Genomic DNA, 18,533 nt, shown 5'->3' on the forward strand with positions numbered 1-18,533 from the left:
ATAAGCAGATGTGCTTTATTAGCAGCGCAAATGTGGCAAATATGTTGTGCTGCCCAACATGAAACCTATCATAGAATTCCATTTATATAATACCCCACTGTGCACTCAAGACCGTGCTGAATACAGCACATAAATTCATAATTTATAAGTTGAATAAAGGTATTTACATTGGACCCACAGAAATCATTGCATACCGTTTCATTTTCGAACCACAGAAAGTAGGAGCAGTAGTAGTCACCATCCCGAAAAGTTAAAGTTGTATATCCCTTCTGGAGGTAACGTCGTGACATTCCTATCAATGACCAGATCTGTGCAGGGAAAAACCACATTCAATCACAGATTTGTCTGTCTCATGCAAAACCATCAAAATAGTTCTCAGCACTATCAACCACTTTCCTATTGTTAGAGGCAATTTTTTTATTTACGCTAAGAAGTAATATCCCTCAGACTCAAACCTAAGTATTTGCGGCTCACTACCAACATTTTCAATTTTGTAATGTGCCAAGACATTAAGAAAATATCTGTGTGCAGAATGCAGGCAAAAATGCACCCCCCCCCACAAAAAAGTGCACCTCCAAAGATATGTACATGCTCCCTTACAATTTCTAGTTTCCTGTCTGTTTTCATGAAGCAGAAAAATATATATTTTACTTGATGGTGAAATGTCTGATGGTTAATAATTTTGCCCATTCTAGTCCCACTGAAAGGCAGTCCTTAGTGTTATTACTCTTTAACTGAAGGCAGACTTCTATGTTACTCATAAGCACCTCCCTAAAAGTCCTCTTGGGTTTCTTTCTTCTGAAATTGTACATATGCTGAAATAGGTTTCTCACCCACATGTCTTTAATAACAGTCACCACCCTGTGTCTACATTGAGGCTGCTTAGAATGCTTGAGGATTCGGAGTGTGGCCGCAGAGTATGATAATTAAATTCAATCCAAAGCAAATTGAGAATGTCTGAAACCATGATTCAAGGAGAATAGCAAAGCATCTATTTTTTTGCCTAAGCAACTCTGCTCATGACAAAGAGAATTAATCCTTCACAATGGGAAACATTGTGTCTTCCCATGTTCTTCAATGACCATTAAACCTATTTAGTTCAACTCTTCTGCTATTTTTGATACTCCTGCTAAACAAAGTAATATTTTCCTAGTTATGTCCCTTATGAACATTAGAATAATTTATCATGCACATGCATACCCAACAGTCTTGTTGAGCACTGGCTAGTTTCAAACATTAGAGATACAAGAAACTTGCCCACATTGTGTCGGTCTGTTGGAGTAGTCATCTTAAGGAACGGTGGAATACCGCTGTTTTGAACGATTTTGGATTTATTAGCATCTGAGTGGGCTATTGTTACATGGACGTCTGGCTAGTACTACCCCAAGTACCATATAAAACTGTTGCCTAGTATTGCTGAAGATTTCTGTTTATGTACCCCGATGAATGTTAATCTGGATTTATTCATTGAATACACTAACTAATGTGTTGATACACCTGTAGTCTCAATTTATTTGATGTTATGTTTTAACACCCCTCAATTCATATAAAATGGTTTAGTAACATTATCTTTATCAAATAAGTCCCTAGTTGGCACCCTTTTGTTTTTCATTTTCAAACACAGGACTTTAATGGCATATTGAGTTGTCCTTTTGTATGTAGCACTTGTACTTGGAAGGCACCAGCTAAATCGGACAGTCTGGTTTTCTGGGACCTCTGTTTGTAGGAACGTGAGTAGGAGGTGCGCCTGTGGATGCCTAAAGTTATTCACAGTATTTCTGGCCAAATAAGTAACACATTTATTTGCTTAATTTGTGTCACTGGCATTTTTTGCCGCTTGCCGCTCAGTTCCAGTAACATTATGTCTGTGTAGTATAACTCATCAAACAGCATCGAGTTTCCTTGTAGTTTATTCAAATAAGAAAGCACGCCAACACCAGTGTCTGCCTGTTCTCCACCCTGGTCAACTCCAACTTCCCCAACCTCCAGTTCTACACTTCCTCCCCATTCCATTCTTTCAACTACAAACATTCCACTAACTCTACATTCTAAGTAAGAACAACATTACACAACACATCTTCCCCCTTTGGAAAATAAACAATAAGTAAAACATAAATCACCAGGAAGGAAAGGAAGGAAAATGATGCAAAGTAAACTAATTTACAATACAGATCCTAATTTACAATGTAGTCCTTTAAATGCAAAGGTTTCTTAATCATTCTACCCAATCTGCTCCTGTAGGTTACATTCCTTCCAAGATTGTCCGGATGGTCCTTGGACACTTCCACTTCCTGTGCCGGGATGTCATAATTGTCCATAACATCTTCTGATGCCGAATCAGCTTCTAGGATGTTAGCAGCTCCAGAGAAAGTGTCTTCATAAACAGGGTCTACCCACAAATAATTCACAGTAGAATTCGCCCCAACAGCATCACCCAATAACTTAGCACAACAACTCATATGCCACACACGACCGTCACTTAATTTGGCAGAGTTTTTATATACTTCAAGAACTGTTTTAGGCTCTGAAAACTTAGTATCACCTTTTTTAACTTTACCTGGTAGTTTAACTCGAACAACATCACCTTTCTTCAGACCAACGTCTCTTGCCCCTTTTTTTAAATCCACATAGGTTTTATACAACTCCTGTGCTTTCTGCATATTCTCCTTAATTTCAGCAGGTGACCATTCTTTTACTCTAGATTTGCTTAACCAACCCTGATTATCCTTTGTAAATGGAATTCTACCCCTCATAACTGTAAAAGGGGTATAGCCTGTTACCGTTGGGGTGGTTCTGTACATCCAGATCATTTTCTTAACACTAGTTTTCCAATCAACATTTCTAAATTTAGCTAGTTGTACAGAATCTTTAATAACTCGATTAAACCTCTCCACTTCTCCATTTCCACTAGGATGGTAAACCGAAACTAACTTGTGTTCTATGCCATTTCTCTCAAAAAACTCTTCAACCTCCTCACTCTTAAATTGCACCCCATTATCAGTTATTATCTTCCTAGGCAGCCCTTCCCTTTGAAACAGTTCATCAAAGAACATCAGAACATTCTTTGAATTAGCTTTAGAAACAATTGTAATCTCTGGCCACTTTGAGAAGTAGTCTACTGCTACTATAATGTACCACTGCACATTCTCCTCTACAATTGGTCCCATTATATCCAGACCTCTAACTTCCCAAGCCATCTCAGGGCACGGCACGGGATGTAAAGTAGGTTTTAAGGTCACCAACGATTTGTCAGCATTCACGCATAAATCACAACTCCTAACAATTCTTTCAATATTGACATCCATACCAGGCCACAAGTAGTTCTCCTTAACTTTCTTTTTAGTTTTGACAATTCCAAGATGTCCTTCATGATTTATTTTAATAATGGAGTCCCTTAATTTCTCAGGTGGAATTATCCTATCACCCCTCAATACCTTATCCTGTTCTACAGATAACTCATTTTGTAACTCAAAGAAAACTCTGAGTTCTGCTGGCATTCCATTTTTCCCTGGCCAACCTTCTTGAATATACTGTTTAAGCGTGGTTAATATGGGGTCATTTCCAACAGTTTCATTCCAAACCTCAGAACTAATGGTCTTCCAATCATAACTCCCTGACCAGGCGACCATGAACTCTTCGTCATCACCCACTAATTCTTTAAGTGGTAAGGGCAATCTGCTCAAACAGTCCGCCACCTTATTTTTAACTCCAGGAACATATACCAAATTGTATTTGAAGTCCAACAATCTTATGGACATTCTAGCTATTCTTGCCGTTGACTTTAACAAACCTTCCGTAGTCAACACCTTGATTAGGGGTTTATGATCGCATCTGATTTCAATGTCAAAGCCCCACAGAAAATTTCTGAAATGTTCTAATCCCCAAACAACCACCAGAGTCTCTCTCTCAATAACGGAGTACCTCTCTTCTGTGGGAGAAAGCGCTCTAGAGGCAAAGGCTATAGTAACTTCCTCACCAGTGATACCTTTCTGGCTTAATACAGTACCAATACCTCTATTTGATGCGTCAGTAGTGAGAATAGAAGCAATGTTAGGGTCAAACCCTGACAACGCTTTGCCCTCACAAATCTCTCGCTTTATACATTCAAAATCTTCTTGTAACACATCCATCCATACAAATTTAGATCTTTCTTTCAGCAGTTGTCTTAAGTTAAATGTTTTCTCAGAGAAACTCCTGACAAACCTTGCATAGAATTCTGCTAAGCCAAGGAACGACCGTAATTCGTCCTTATTGCTAGGAGCTGGGGCACCCCTAATGGCTGATAACAACTCTTTTTTTGGTTTAATCCCCCTCATAGTGATTTCATGTCCTAAATAATTTAAGCATTGAACTCCAAACTTACATTTCGAAAATTCAGCTGTCAGGCCATTCTCTCTTAAGATACTTAATACACAATTAACCCTCTTATCATGTTGCAGTCTGTTCCTTCCCATAATTAAAATGTCGTCTTGAAAGACAACTACACCTTCTATATTCTTAAACAGTTTGTGCATCAGTTTCTGGAAGACCGCTGCCGCTGAGGCCAGTCCAAAAGGCATACGAACATAACGGAAACAACCCTGAGAGGTCATGAACGCAGTCAGATTCTTACTATTCTTGTAGTATAACTCATCAAACAGCATCAAGTTTCCTTGTAGTTTATTCAAATAAGAAAGCACGCCAACACCAGTGTCTGCCTGTTCTCCACCCTGGTCAACTCCAACTGCCCCTTCCTCCAGTTCTACACTTCCTCCCCATTCCATTCTTTCAACTACAAACATTCCACTAACTCTACATTCTAAGTAAGAACAACATTACACAACAGTCTGGTTGCCAAGTATTCCTTCATAATAGATTTCGATCTACAGCATTGTCCCTGATTTCGCCTCAATGTTTAAAACCGTATTTTATCAAGTCTGTACATGAAGTTATTTCAGAGGAATAAGACACACGTTAAAGTACAATAAGTAATAGAAAATGAGTAAACTGTTTTCATGTTATGGTGTATGATTTGGACAAGTGAAGGCAATGTTAACACAACTTACTTGCATTTTCACTCACCTTACAGGGCTACCATTTCTTGTACGACCACTGGAAGCTTTTTAGGGTTCAGCATCTCATTTGAATTTTGAGACTGTTCTAATAAAATCTATTATCGTCATTGAAACAGTTTTAAAGGAATGGTTAAAATGTGAAGTTCTTTGACTGTAAATAGTCAAATAGTGCGTTGAGCACAGCTTGAAACCCTAAACAATGTAGAGCAGGCCAAAATACCATCCGACACTCAGAATAATGTAATAGTGCAAGGAACACCTAAATACCAATCTACAAATGTTTCCTTTATTTTCTCATTGCATGTGAATTTTGACACCAGGATTAGCTTGCAATAAGAAAATGTCACCTCGAAACCCCAAGACATTATAGTCAGCCTGCAGCCTTATGCCTCTTTGTGATGTCAGAACTCCTAAGTGACTTCTATTATCCTGATTATGGACAATACGGACTTTTACTGAGCACATCTGCCATTCATTTGGGCTTTTAGCCTGCTTTATAGCAGGACTCTTGTGCTGTCTGGAACGTACACTGAATCGGGGCTCTTGGTTGACTGGAATGTACATTGCTAATAAATATACCTGGAAAGGAATCAGGCTCCCGTCTATGGAAGTTAACAGTGGTGACTTAGGTGTGAATTCTAATGTTAGTTGTGTGCTATGCTTATGTATTTGCATTCATCTGGAAGAGGGTGGATTGCATGTATGTGCAGGTGTATGTCTCCCTATCTCTCTCGGGTGTGTAAGTCATGGACGTCATTTAGGGGTTGCCGGGATGGCGTGCCCCTCATGACCACTGGCATCAGAGGTGGCAAAATCAGTGCCAGGGGCACCTCGGTCATCGTTTGGGGCTCCACTCTCTATCTGTCATTTTTCACATGGAGGCGAGGATTATTCTTCTCTCTCTTTACTGAATAAACTCTCAGCAGCCAATGAAAACACCATAAACAGAAAACTACGTTTTCCAAGATCCTGTGTAGTCCATAATATTGTCCAATCATAGATAGCCGTCATATTTAAAGGTCACCATTCACAAAGTCCTTCCTCTTTCTTTGCAATAGAGGAAGCCCACCATTGATCCATCAACCACACGAAAACGGAACTGCAACATCTGAAAGTGGAATCGACAGGACACCAACTTTCAGAAAAATCAGGATTAGTCCTCGTAATTTAAAAATAATAATCTCCATCTAAACGGAGGACAAAATAAAATAGTCTAAAAACGGTTCCCAGATTTAGAAAAGCGGGTGGAGAGCAAGATATATCTACATACAATTTTGACATAAAGTTACATCATTTCCGTCAATAACAGAAAATAATTTTTATTAAATTATTTTAATGTAGACTAAAAGGGTGGGATAATCCTCGCCTCCGTGTCCTTAATAGAATTGAAAATTCTTGACGCAATAGCAAAAAAAGTTTGTATCCTATGTCAGGGCCGGAGGCTTCGGATTATCCTATTTCAAAGTTGATTTACTATAACTGAAGCCACATCAACAATAGGCTTATGGTAAAATACTTTAAAGGAAGAGTTGGTTGACCAATCAGCCACTGCTGTAATGTCCTCCAAGTGAGAACCTGTCAAAAAAGCCTTAGAAGCCATAGCTCCACTGACTGAATGAGCCCCTAAATTGGAGTGATCAATCCCAACTTCCGTTATTAACCACCTAACCCATTGAGCTCTTGTAGCTAATAACACAGGATCAAAAGGCTTTTGTAATGAAATTAGTACTTGACCCTGGAAGTCCAGGTGAACTTCCCGAGTGGATTCCTCATACACTTTCAAACATTGAACCACACACCATTTTTTATGATGTGGAAAAGGAGGGTAAGAAACTCATTTAGAATCTGTTTTTGTTCTTTTGGAAATAGTAAAAGATACTCCCAAAAAGGAGTAAATACTCTACCTGCTAAGTCCAACGCTTTAACATCCGATACTCTACGACAGGAAATTAGACAAAGAAGTGTCATAAGTTTCCCAGCTAACTGTTTACATGTAGGTCTTTGTTACAGGGCCAAGCTTTCAGAAATCGTAATACCACATCAACATCCCAAAGCACAGAATATTTAGGCTTAGGAGGTTAACCATCCTGATACCACGCAGCATATTACAAACTAATGAATGTTCACCCACAGAATTAACATCAATGTGGGGATGTCCTCCTGAAATAGCTGACCTAAAATTATTGATTGTTCTATATACCAAACCTTGGGCTGCTAATTCTGAGAGGAAATTCACAATTATACTAATGTTTGCCCCCAAGAGATAGATACTCTGTTCACTACACCAACCAGTCCATCTCTCCCAAGAAGACTAGTACGGTTTGTGAGTAGCGGGAACCCAGGAGTGGGACAGGAAGAACAAAGTGTTGTCTGAAACTCCTAGCACTTGCCAATGGTTCCTGAAAGCCTCTATGCCATGAGGGACAACTGTCCCATCACTATTAGCGGATGAGGTAACCCTGCTGGGTCCAGCAACAGAGATTAAAATGCAGGGATCTGAATCGGAAGGGCAGATGAGAGTTCTATCGCCACTGGGAACCATGGGTGAGCTTTCCAAAGTGGAGTCAGAAGGACCAATTCTGCTAATTGTCTCCTCACCTGAGACAGTACTCTCTGAATCATGGTGAATGGGGGAAAAGCATATAGCAGACCAATCTCCCATGATTGAAGAAAAGCATCCAGCCCCATTGCCAGAGGGTCCAGCCTCCAACGGAAGAACCAAAGAAGTTGTGTGTTCAGCTGCGAGGCAAAAAGAATGATGGAACATGGACCTTATAACAGATTGATTTTGGAAAATATCTGAGGGTTCAGCTTCCAGTCACTGCCGTCCCTCAGGAAACAAGAGTTCCAGTCCTCAATCAGGTTGGACCTGCCCGGAATGTACTCCGCTACAACAGAAATCTGATGTTGGAGACAGTACTCCCAAAATTATTTGGCTATCGTTACCAGCACTTGTGATCTGGTCCTTCCCAGATGGTTTTTGTATCGAACCGCCAAACATTGCCCAAGCGCAGCAGAATGCAGCAACTTGCATTCCAAGGGGGTAGTGATCGGATCGCAAACAAACCTGCCAAAAGTTCCAGGCAATTGATATGGGATAATTTCTCCTGGGTGGACCATCTTCCCCCTGTTGTCACTGAGACACAATGGCCCCCAACCCAAAAGGCTGGCATCTGACTCTATCACAAGCTCTGGAGTGGCTGCAAAAATTGCTCTGTCATTCCATGCATCCATATGATTCAACCACCAAGAGATCGCTGCTTTCCCTAGTCGGAAAGTTGGATCTGCTGGGAATAAGATAGGCCCCTGCGAAGATGTAGGATTTTCAAGCGCTGATGGGCTTGATAATGGAGAGGTCCTGGGAAAATCTGAATGGAAGAGGCCAAAAGGCCTACAATGCAAGTTTACATCCTCAACTCTTTCTTGCTAGAGATACTCTTCGAAAGAGGCAACAGAAGTTGCACGTTGATGGAATCTATTTGAAAACATAAAAATTCTATATTCTGAGAGAGAGTCAATCGCGACTTTTCCAGATTGATGAGAAAACGTAAGTCCTGGAGAAGGCTGATAGTCTGTGACAGAATTGTCAGAATAGTCTCTTTGGATTGGGCCATGAGCAGGATGTAGTCCAGGTAAATAATCAGATGAACAACTATCTCTCTGAGGTATTGCACCACTGGTCGTAAGAGCTTGGTAAAACAGATGGGGGCGGAGCACAGGCTGAATGGGAGGACGGTAAATTCGTAACATTGATCTCCCCAGAAAAATTGAGATCTGCAATGTGGGCTGAAGATCTGGACGGTTAGATAAGAGTCCTTGAGGTCTAATCGCACAAGAAAATGTTTTACTTGAAGCAAGTCTCTTAGAAGATGGGTACTTTCCATCTTGAAGTGACGATATACTATCCAAGAATTGAAGTCCTTTAGATTGAGAACCAGACGAGAACCTCCACCTTTCTTCTGCAGCAGAAAAATGGGACTGATAGAGCCAAGAGAGCGTGGAGTGGCCTCAAATATGGCATGTTTGCGGAGTAAATTGGAAACTTCTAGATCTATGAAAGAGCTCTCTTCTTGGGAAAAATGAAGAGTTTGAGGGAAATTTTTGCAAGGATCTGGAGAGAGATTCTCCCAGTAATTTAAACAATGTCTTATTCTGCCCCCCAAGGCTACTTCCGAAAAGGGAATAATTCTCACCTGTGGTGCTCTCTGCAGTGGCAGATCTGCCTTGGTTACTGCCTTGGTAGCCATGGCCGTAGCCTCTTCGAGATCTGGAGGGATAGAATCCCCCAGAGGTAGGGCCTCTTCCTCTGTGCACAAATCCTCCTGACGCCTGATGCAATCCACAGACTGGGACCGCGCTCTGAATCGCCCGGTCCTGGCAAAAAGACCACCACTAAACATCTTTCTCATGGATGTTTGAGCTTTGTCCTAGGCCGTAAAAGTGGCAACATATTTGTCCAAATCTTTAACAAACTTGTACCCGAACAACATTCTGTGTGCTAAAGTACCCACCTCATTGGTGGCTAACTCTGCCAGTTTAGGATCAATCCGCATGAGGAAGGACCGTCTCCTATCTGTACAAATAGCATAGTTTGCGTTGCTAAGCAAACATATGGCTCTTTGAAACCATTTAATATATTGTCCGGATCTAAGGGAGTATTTGACTCTTTAGATTGTACAGCCAGTTCGAGGATTTTTGTAATAGGACCAGATATGTCGAACAACTTGTCCTAGCATCCTTTGCAGGCTCTGTCCAAACCCTTCTTGGGGTCTTTGGTGAACTTTTTAATAAAAGTTGCCAGATTTGAATCAAACTCCGGGACATTCCGAGCGTAGCGTGCTACGTACGTCGCAGTCGAAAACTTTACGGATTCTATCCTGTACTTAGTGTGCTTCCTCAGCACAATGAATCCATTCGGTAGACCGTGGGTGGATGATGAACTCAGGATTGAAGGACAAGGTCCTTTAGGTCTGGCCATCCTCTTCGAGGTTGTTAGATTTGCGTTTGCATTTACCTGAGGGTTTCGGTTTTTTTGCCTGCTCCAATTCTGAGGAATGAGAGGACTCTACCTCCGCCATCTCTAAATTATTTGTAGACAGTCTAGGAAGAGACCTCACACCTTCCAAGGAAAAGAAAGGGTCATATTCGTGGTCCTTGAGCACTGACACAGCCATCTGTGCAAGAATCTCCGCTGAGGATCGTGGACCCAAAGAGGCTTTCTGGGCAAAGCACACATTTGCCAGATCATTTTGCCAGATCATCCCTGGGCATATTCACCATAGAGAATTTCCCTCTTAGTTCATGCTAGCCATACCGTACTAGTGGCGGGTAAAAGGCTTCAAGCCTGGTTTACTGAGTCCTGGACATGGGTGCCCAGGGCTTCCATAAGTCCTTCCTCCATTCCAAATTCCTCATGTGTGTCAGGATTTCCCTGATAACACTCCCCTGCATTTGCGTAGTATGCCATCTTATGAATGAGAGGAGAGGAGGAGTTCACGGAGGAGTTCACGGGGGGGCACCCAGCAGGTAAAATACTATTTAGCACCAAAGTGCTTCTAAAAATTGCTCTACTCAATAAGAGGTGGAGGGAATACCTGTAAAACACATAGGGCAAGGCCCTACCATGTGTATGCACCCCATCGGGCATTCAGAGACAGTTTGCCGTACTTCAAAACCCACGCTGCGCTCTGCGGCACGATCAGAGTGAAGGGTGCCTCCAGAGCGCATGCGTGAGTCAGAAGTAGAAAGAGGACAGTGTCCTCCGCCTCTGGCTGCCGCTAGAGTGCACGGGAGCCGCGCACCGTGCACACAGACTCCCAGTGGGAGAAATACAAATGGCAAAGAAATTGCAGTAATGAGTAAATAAGGGTCTGGAGACCCAACAGCGTTTTTACCGATCGCGCAGCACTGCGATAAATGGAGAGTGTGCACAATCGGAAAACAACTGAGCACAGCAGGAGGCCAGATTTACGTCCTGCTCCGGCTCCACAAGAGCTGGTTAAATATAATAAGCAATCATACATCAAGTAGAAAGGAAGAATGACACTTAACTCGTGCTGTGAGCAGCAAACAAAGAGGAAGGACTTTGTGAATGGTGACCTTTATATATGAGGGCTATCTATGATTGGACAGTATTATGGACTACATAGGATCTACGGAAACTTAGTTTTCTGTTTATAGTGTTTTCATTGGCTGCTGTGAGTTTATTCAGTAAAGAGAGAGAAGCATAATCTGAAGCCTCGTGTCCTGACATAGAATTGCAGTAGACAGACTGGCAGATGCAGGGTTCATGCCTGCTTGGAGGCTAGGGGTCAGTATCGTGGCGGGTGTGTGAACTGCAGTCTCTTAGGTTATGAAAGAACATTCCAGCCACACAGTGGAGAATGGCCCCATTAAAAAGCACAATTTAGCTTTAGTCCCTTGTTTACCAGCAGTTTCTACTACTGGATCCCTTCAAAACAACAATCGCTTTCACTAACTACCTTATATTTCTACAGTAGATTACTTGGTGCCAAAATACCTTCTTTTTGACAAAACTGGCCAGGGTGCCAGTTCCAAGATCAAAGGTTGATTGCTCGCTGATATTAATGGATGGAGCAACCATTTGTCCTGCAGTTCGATCGACATAAATAAAATGCACCAGACCTGGGAAATCATCCAGATATATGTGAGTCGACGTTAAAGAAGGCAATTCCAATATATGCATTGCAGCTCATTTAATTCTGGGAGTGAAAATAGGTTCCCAAGATAGGAAAACAGGGAAAAAAACAATGACTGCTGATCTTAAAGTACTGAACCAAAACCAATTTAAGGAGGAGAACTAGACATGTTGATAAATTCTGAAGGCATTCCTTTCACAATCGTCCACACTAGTTGATAGATATATTCATCATGAGAGAATGAAGAAATCAATAATAGGAGAGAGAGAGAGAAGGAGACAACGGGAATAGCGATAGATACTGAAAGAGTGGAAGAATGACCCAAAGATGTTGACACAGGCAGAGAAAGGTAAATAGTAATGAAGACATTGCTACGAATTTCAAGCATGTAGCAGTCTGAGTGACAGACATTAGGGCTCACATGATCCGGGGGGAGGAGGGGTCATAACCCAGAGGTGTCATGTGTACTTCTTAAAGTACGATCTTTAATGTGCCACAAAAACAAAATATTTAGTTTATAAGAAGTTTACTCAGCAGCATTACCTAGGGAAGTATATCACTGGGTAGAGACTACTAAAAGAGCACAAAACACATTTTGTTTGAAATGAACTCTGTCAATAAGATGGTTTAATAATATTACAGACTTTTAAGGGATTGTTTGCTTGCATGAGTGAGAATTTGTCAGTTGCTAAGAAATCAATGTTGGGCTAACAAATGACTCTGATAGAATGAGACATACTAGGGGCATGAGGAGCAGTAAAGTCATTGGCTTAACACTTTCGCAAAGTTGTTTTAAGATTCACAATTAACTTTCAAAAAATGAGCAATAGAGTTTGGTGCAACAGTTGGAATATTCCCACAGACACGTGAGCCTAAGAGCCACCACTAACTACCCCATCAAAGTGCTCCGGGCACACATCTTCTGCATTCTACTCTTGACGCACCACATGTTTCTTACCATAAACTTTGAGTGAGGCAAGGAATGGATGGTGAGTGGACACCGCAGTATGTCTTCACTACCACTCAGAATATTTGTTAGTGGCAGAGGGGGGAGGCTGTGCATTCACTGCAGACTAGTATCCTACTAATTTCAGGCAGGAAACTGGTGCAGAAGAAATTAATTTGCTTCTTCAAAGTCAGAAGAATTCGTGTGGCTTCACAAAAGGGACTATTGTCTTACTTTTCCCAACTTCTCAAGTGAAGTTTATACTTTGCATATTTCTGATAATGACCTCTAGTACATATATATGTAACATTATCTGTAAATCACTAATTTTTTTAAATACTGTACATCATGCATTCGTTAATGAAAATATTACTTACACAGTAGATAGCTGTTCGTGGTATGTAGTGCTATAGATTCATGTGCTGTGCATACTGCTGCCATCTAGCGTTGGGTCTGGATGTGTACAAGTTGTTTTTATTCAAAGAAGTCTTTTGAGTTGCAGGGTTCGGTGACTCTTGCAAGTAATGCACATAGGCATCGACTCTATTGTTTTCTGCCATAAGGCGGGTGAGGATGGAGTGATTCACGAAGCGATGTAGAGATGGGTGTCCATGCAAAGAGGAAAGTGGAAAAGAATAGAAAGATTACTGCAACGGCTATAGGTGTCTGGAGAGAAGGGTGAGCACATGCGACTCTACAGAACTACATGCCACGAACAGATGTCTACTGAGTAAGTAAATTTTTCCATTCGAGGCATGTGTGGCAGTACATACAAATGCTATGCATTGAGCGTAAAGCAGTCCTCCCTAAGTGGTGGCTAACCTGTGGGTATAGCCATAGATTGAAAAAGTGTATGGAATACTGCCTGGCGAACCTTGGACTGTTAGCGGGGTAGTACATCCACATAGTAGTGTTTTCCGAAGGTGTCTGGCGTGGACCACGTAGCTGCTTTGCATATTGGAATGTTACCTAGGAAGGCAATGGAATCTCCTTTTTTGCAAGTGGAGTGGGCTTTAGGAGTGACAGATATGGTTCTACTTTCTTTAGTATAATAAGTTAGGATACATTTGACTATCTACCTAGCAATACCTGAATTTGAAAGAGCCTTTCCTTTGTGAGATTTTTAAAAAGCGACAAATAGTTGCTAACTCTTTCTGAAAGGTTTTGTTGTATCTACAAAATGTGAGGGCTCTTTTGATGTCTAGAGTTTGAAAAGCTGTTTCTGCAACTAAGTCTTGTTGGGGGAAAGAATACAGGAAGTTCTATTGATTGGTTCAGGTGGAATTGGGAAACCACCTTAGGAATGAATTTTGGATTGTTGTGGAGAACAAAACTGTCTCTATGCACCTGAAAGAAAGGTTCTTCTAGGGTTAATGTCTGGAGCTCACTAACACACCGTAATGAAATAATAGCAACTAGAAAAGTCACTTTCCAAGAAAAGAACTGGAGTGGACATGAGTGGAGAGGCTTAAAGGGGGACCCATTAGCCTAGTGAGAATGAGGTTCCATGATGGTGCTGGGGGAGTTTGGGGAGGGATTACCCTTTTTAGGCCTTCCATAATGGATTTGATGACTGGAATTTTAAAAGAGACATATGTTGTCTATTTTGTAGGTAAGCAGCCAGAGTGACAAGGTGGAGTCTTATAGAAGTAAATTCCAGTCCACAATTGTGCAGATGTAGCACACAATGTCATATGCAGCCAGTGAGAGTGGGTCAGTTTGTTCTGGGTGACAATAATGGATGAAACATTTGCATTTGACAGCATACTGTGTGCATGTAGTGGGCCTACCTGCTTCTAAGAATGGGCACACATGTGGTGGTAGTTTGAGATATTTGACTTCTAGGGCCTCAGGAACCAGATTGCAAGGTTGAGTGACTTGGGATCTAGGTGGTGTATTTCTCCATGGTTCAGCATGAGAGGGCCCACCTGATTGGGAGTTTCTTGTTAGGCACTACCAATAGTTCCAGAAGTGTCATGAACCATGGTTGGCGAGCCCAAGTGGATGCTACCAGAATGAGGGTGAAGAATGTGTGTCTTAACCTCCAAACCAGAAACAGAACTGGAGAAGAGGAGGAAAAGCATGAGTAAATATCCTTGACCAATGCATCCATAGTGCATTTCCTTTGGACTGCGAAGGGAGTATTTAGATGTGGGTTTGGTCATTTTGCATTTTCTTTGGTTGTGAATACCTCTATTTATGGAAAGCCCCACTGCTGGAAGTGTTACTGGAGGGCTTGCAGGTGGATTTCCCGCTCCTGAACTTGTTGCTGAGTCCTGCTGAAGAGGTCTGTTAAGTTGTTGTTCACTTCTGGGAGGTGCTCCGCTAGTTGGTGCATTTTGTGATGAAGAACTCACCTCCAAATTTGTTGGGCAAGCCAAGAGAGCCGTGGAGACTGAGCCCCCCTCCCATTTCTGTAGATAAAACATGGCTGTGGTGTTGTCCGTACTAGCAAGGACAGCTTTTCCCAATAGGTGGGAAAGTAATACTTTTAACACAAGCTGAACTGCTAGGGACTCTAAGCAATTGATGTGAAGGCCCAAGTGCTTGGTTTTCCAGTGACCTTTGATGGTCAAAGTTTAGTTATATTCCTCCCCTCCGATGAGGGAAGCATCCATTGTGATGTTGTCCTGCGGAATTGTGTTGAGAAAAGGCTGCCCCTGCAACAAGTTTTTGGTGTTCCACTACAGGAAAGAGTGACAAATTTGGCAGCTAACCAACACTAATCTTCCCATTGACCCTCTTCTGGAGACCATTGTTGAGCTAGACTTTTCTGCAATGGATGCATGTTTAGTCGTGCATGGGCACTATTGCAATGCAGGATGCCATCATACCTGTAAGGCATATAACTGTTCTGGCTGTAGCCTGGCAGTCTGGTTGAAGCTGCAGGAGGAGCATCTGAAAAGACTGCATTCTTGCTACACTGGGACAGGCCAATCCTCAATCTGTGTTGAGAATTGCTCCTATGCATTGTTTAAGTTGTTGTGGTTGGAGGTGGGATTTTGAGATATTGATTATGAATCCCAAAAAGTGTAGAAGCTGTGAAGTGTCCTGAGTTTGTTTGCTGCAGAATGGGTGAGTGGAAATCTTGATGAGCTGGTCGTTATGATAAGGGAAGACGTGACTGCCCTGCCTTCGTAGCCGTGCAGTTCCAATGCAAGGCACTTTGTAAACACTCTGTGAGCTGTAATGATTCCAAAGGGGAGTACTTTGAACTGATAGTGCTTGTAATTGACCACACACCTGAGGTAAAGCCCGTCATAAAGCTGCCCTGCTGTAGAAGAGATATGGCATCTTTGAGGGTGACCATATGGAAATGTTCTGAGCAAGTGTATTTGTTCAGTGGCCTTAGGTCGAGAATAGGCTTGAAAGAACAATTTTTTGGAGTATTAGAAAATACAGGGAGTACACTCCTAACCCCTGTTGTAGAAGTGGTACTACTTCGATGGCACCTTTGAAATGGAGGGACTGTACCTCTTCTGCGAGCAAAGTTTTGTGCTCTGGTGAGCACCTGTGTTTGCAGGGTGGTATTGTGGAGGGTGTGGTAGTTGGCTCTAGGCAATAACCTTGCTGTATAATGTCCAGTATCCTCTGGTCCAAAATAATGTTCCGCCCAATTGGTAGGGGTAGCTTTTGCAGAGGGACCCTTACCTCTCTGAATTATTTCAGCTATAGGAGTCTGTGGAATAACCTCTACCCATGGGAACCCAGGAATGCAGAAACCTGTTAGAAGGCTCCACATGTGGCGAAATGAACTGCAGAAAGTGGGTGTTTGTAAGTGCGCCCATTGACTTTTTGGTCTCAGTGTCTTTGTTAATTTTTTTCCAATATTTGATCTACCTGAGGCCCAAAAAGATTTTGTAAATCTAATGGAGAGCTAAATATTTATGCTGAACCTCAGGCTTAAACCTGGATACGTGCAGCCAAGCCTGGCATCTGAGAAGGAGGCTTGAGTTGATTCCCCGAGCAGCCATGTCCACAGCATCAAGGGCACACCTTGTAGCAGTATTAGAAACTACTTTCCCCTCAGACAGTAACTCCTGCCCTCTCTTTCGGTGTTCGAAAGGGAGGTACTGAAGAAGTTCCTTTATTTCATTCCACTGTGTTCTATCAGATCTACCTAACAGACCTGCTGAATTGGCAATTCACCAGTGTTTAGCAGACTGCACTGCTACTCTCTTTCCTGCAGCTTTTCTTTCTCTTTCCTCTTTTCTAACATCTTGCCCTTGTCACTGGTTGTTTAGAAGCTAGCCCTCCTTCTAGCTATATGGACAGAAAGAGAGTCTGGTGGAAGCTGACCTCAAATTTAAGGGGGGGGGGGGGTCAGAAAGGGAAGCCTTATATTTTGTGTCTACGTGGGGAGTTATCACCCATGCATTGACAGAATCCTGGAAAATATCCTGTGTGCTGCAACAAACCTTTTAACATAGGGAGGTATTGTGTAGTGTGTTGTGTGGAGAACAGGGTCTCAAATAAAAACAAATCCTCTACTATATGATCAGAATGGAGGGAAACCTTGTGATAAGCTGCCACTCTGGTAAGTAGCTCCTGATAAATTGAGGAATCATCTAGGGGGAGGACTAGACGGATACAGATCAGGGTCAGTGTCTGCTGTGGGCTCTGCATTTTAAATGTCCCAAGGGTCTAGCTGTGGTGAAATGGGCGTTGTTTCTTGACCCTCCAATTCCTTGTGGAATGGAAGTGGTGACCCCGGAGGCATGTATGAAAGGGAATCCCTATGTGAGGATTGTGGGGAGGGGGTTCCTGCATAGAGTTAGTGAAGAGGGGTGCAGGTATTGGGCTGGTGGCCTTGTCCACCTTCTTCTTAGATTTAGGAATTGGGGCTTCAGCCAATGCTTCCTGGAAAGAAAGATGCCTTTTTGGTAGATGTGAGGCAGCTTTAGGTGGTTGAGCAATGATTTTTCTCCTCTGAGGATGAATTGCCAGATGTCTTTGATGAGCATCGATCTCTTCTCAGAGTCAATTGAGGAGTGGCTTGACCAATTCAGAGCCAACTGTTGTGCCAGCTGTCTTAAATACTCAAAGTTTCAGAGCCAATGTTTGTGTCTGTGCCGACAGGGTCAGTGCCAATGTGGGTTTTGGTGCTGGTTGGGGTCACTGCTGATGTAGGCTTCAGTGCTGGCAGTTTCGGTGCTGATGTTTTGCTTGATGTAGAGTCGGTCACAGTCAGAGTCGACTGACTTGCTATGTTTTTTTGTCTGGACATTGCAGCCGGAGAGGATGATCAGTGTGTACCATGATCTGAAGGCAGTGGTGGCCCGCTGGTATGCTTTTGATGGTCATGGGGCATTTGGCGGCCTTTCAAGGAGGACTGCCCAGTTTGGGAGCTGTATCATGAAGGGGGGAGGGTTGTCTACTCACAACCTTCTGTGCAGCTGGCAAGTCTTCAATATCAGGTCAGAGCTGTTGCTGTCTTCTGGTGAGAACACCTCTTCACCAGCTGAAGACGCCTCGGCCTAGTGTTCTGGACGCTCTTCTGTGCCAAAGAGAGCCACCAGTTCTTCGCTTCCCCTCCAGGACATCTCCAAGCGTTGGGTCCGATTGTCACACTGTTTTTTTTTTTTTTTAGATCTGAAAGTGTGTCAGGCATTGCTTTAAAGCTTTTCATGCTGGGGCAAAAGGCAAAGATTATGGAACTGATGGACGTCGGTCCATGGATATTTGGAATGTTATTGAGCACAATATCTAAAAGGTGTTCATTCCATCACCCTTGCAACATTTCATGGAATTATTTAAATGCCAAACAACAGAGGCCCGAAGGGTGAGTCTGGTCAGAGAACATCCAGCTGAGATGGAATCTTTGATCCTATACATAGAGAAGAAAAGGCTATGCATTCGAATAACAATACTGAC

The 18,533-nt window shown here is 42.4% G+C and overlaps 1 protein-coding gene across 5 annotated transcripts in view; it reads right to left on the bottom strand.

The window, feature by feature from the left end:
• HPS1 (HPS1 biogenesis of lysosomal organelles complex 3 subunit 1) overlaps positions 1–18,533 on the bottom strand; it is a 270,693-nt gene that overhangs the window by 1,974 nt on the left and 250,186 nt on the right. For 4 of the 5 annotated variants that reach the window (XM_069239659.1, XM_069239661.1, XM_069239657.1 and 1 more), the window contains 2 exons: positions 11,575–11,719; positions 195–308 (listed from right to left, as the gene is read on the bottom strand). In XM_069239659.1, coding sequence (XP_069095760.1) covers positions 195–308; positions 11,575–11,719 — 259 coding nt within the window. Of the gene's footprint in view, positions 1–194; positions 9,476–11,574; positions 11,720–18,533 lie in introns of those variants that run through there. The other variant, XR_011204919.1, reaches the window with a different exon arrangement.

Source organism: Pleurodeles waltl, chromosome 6, assembly GCF_031143425.1.
Source record: "Pleurodeles waltl isolate 20211129_DDA chromosome 6, aPleWal1.hap1.20221129, whole genome shotgun sequence".
NCBI lineage: Eukaryota > Metazoa > Chordata > Amphibia > Caudata > Salamandridae > Pleurodeles > Pleurodeles waltl.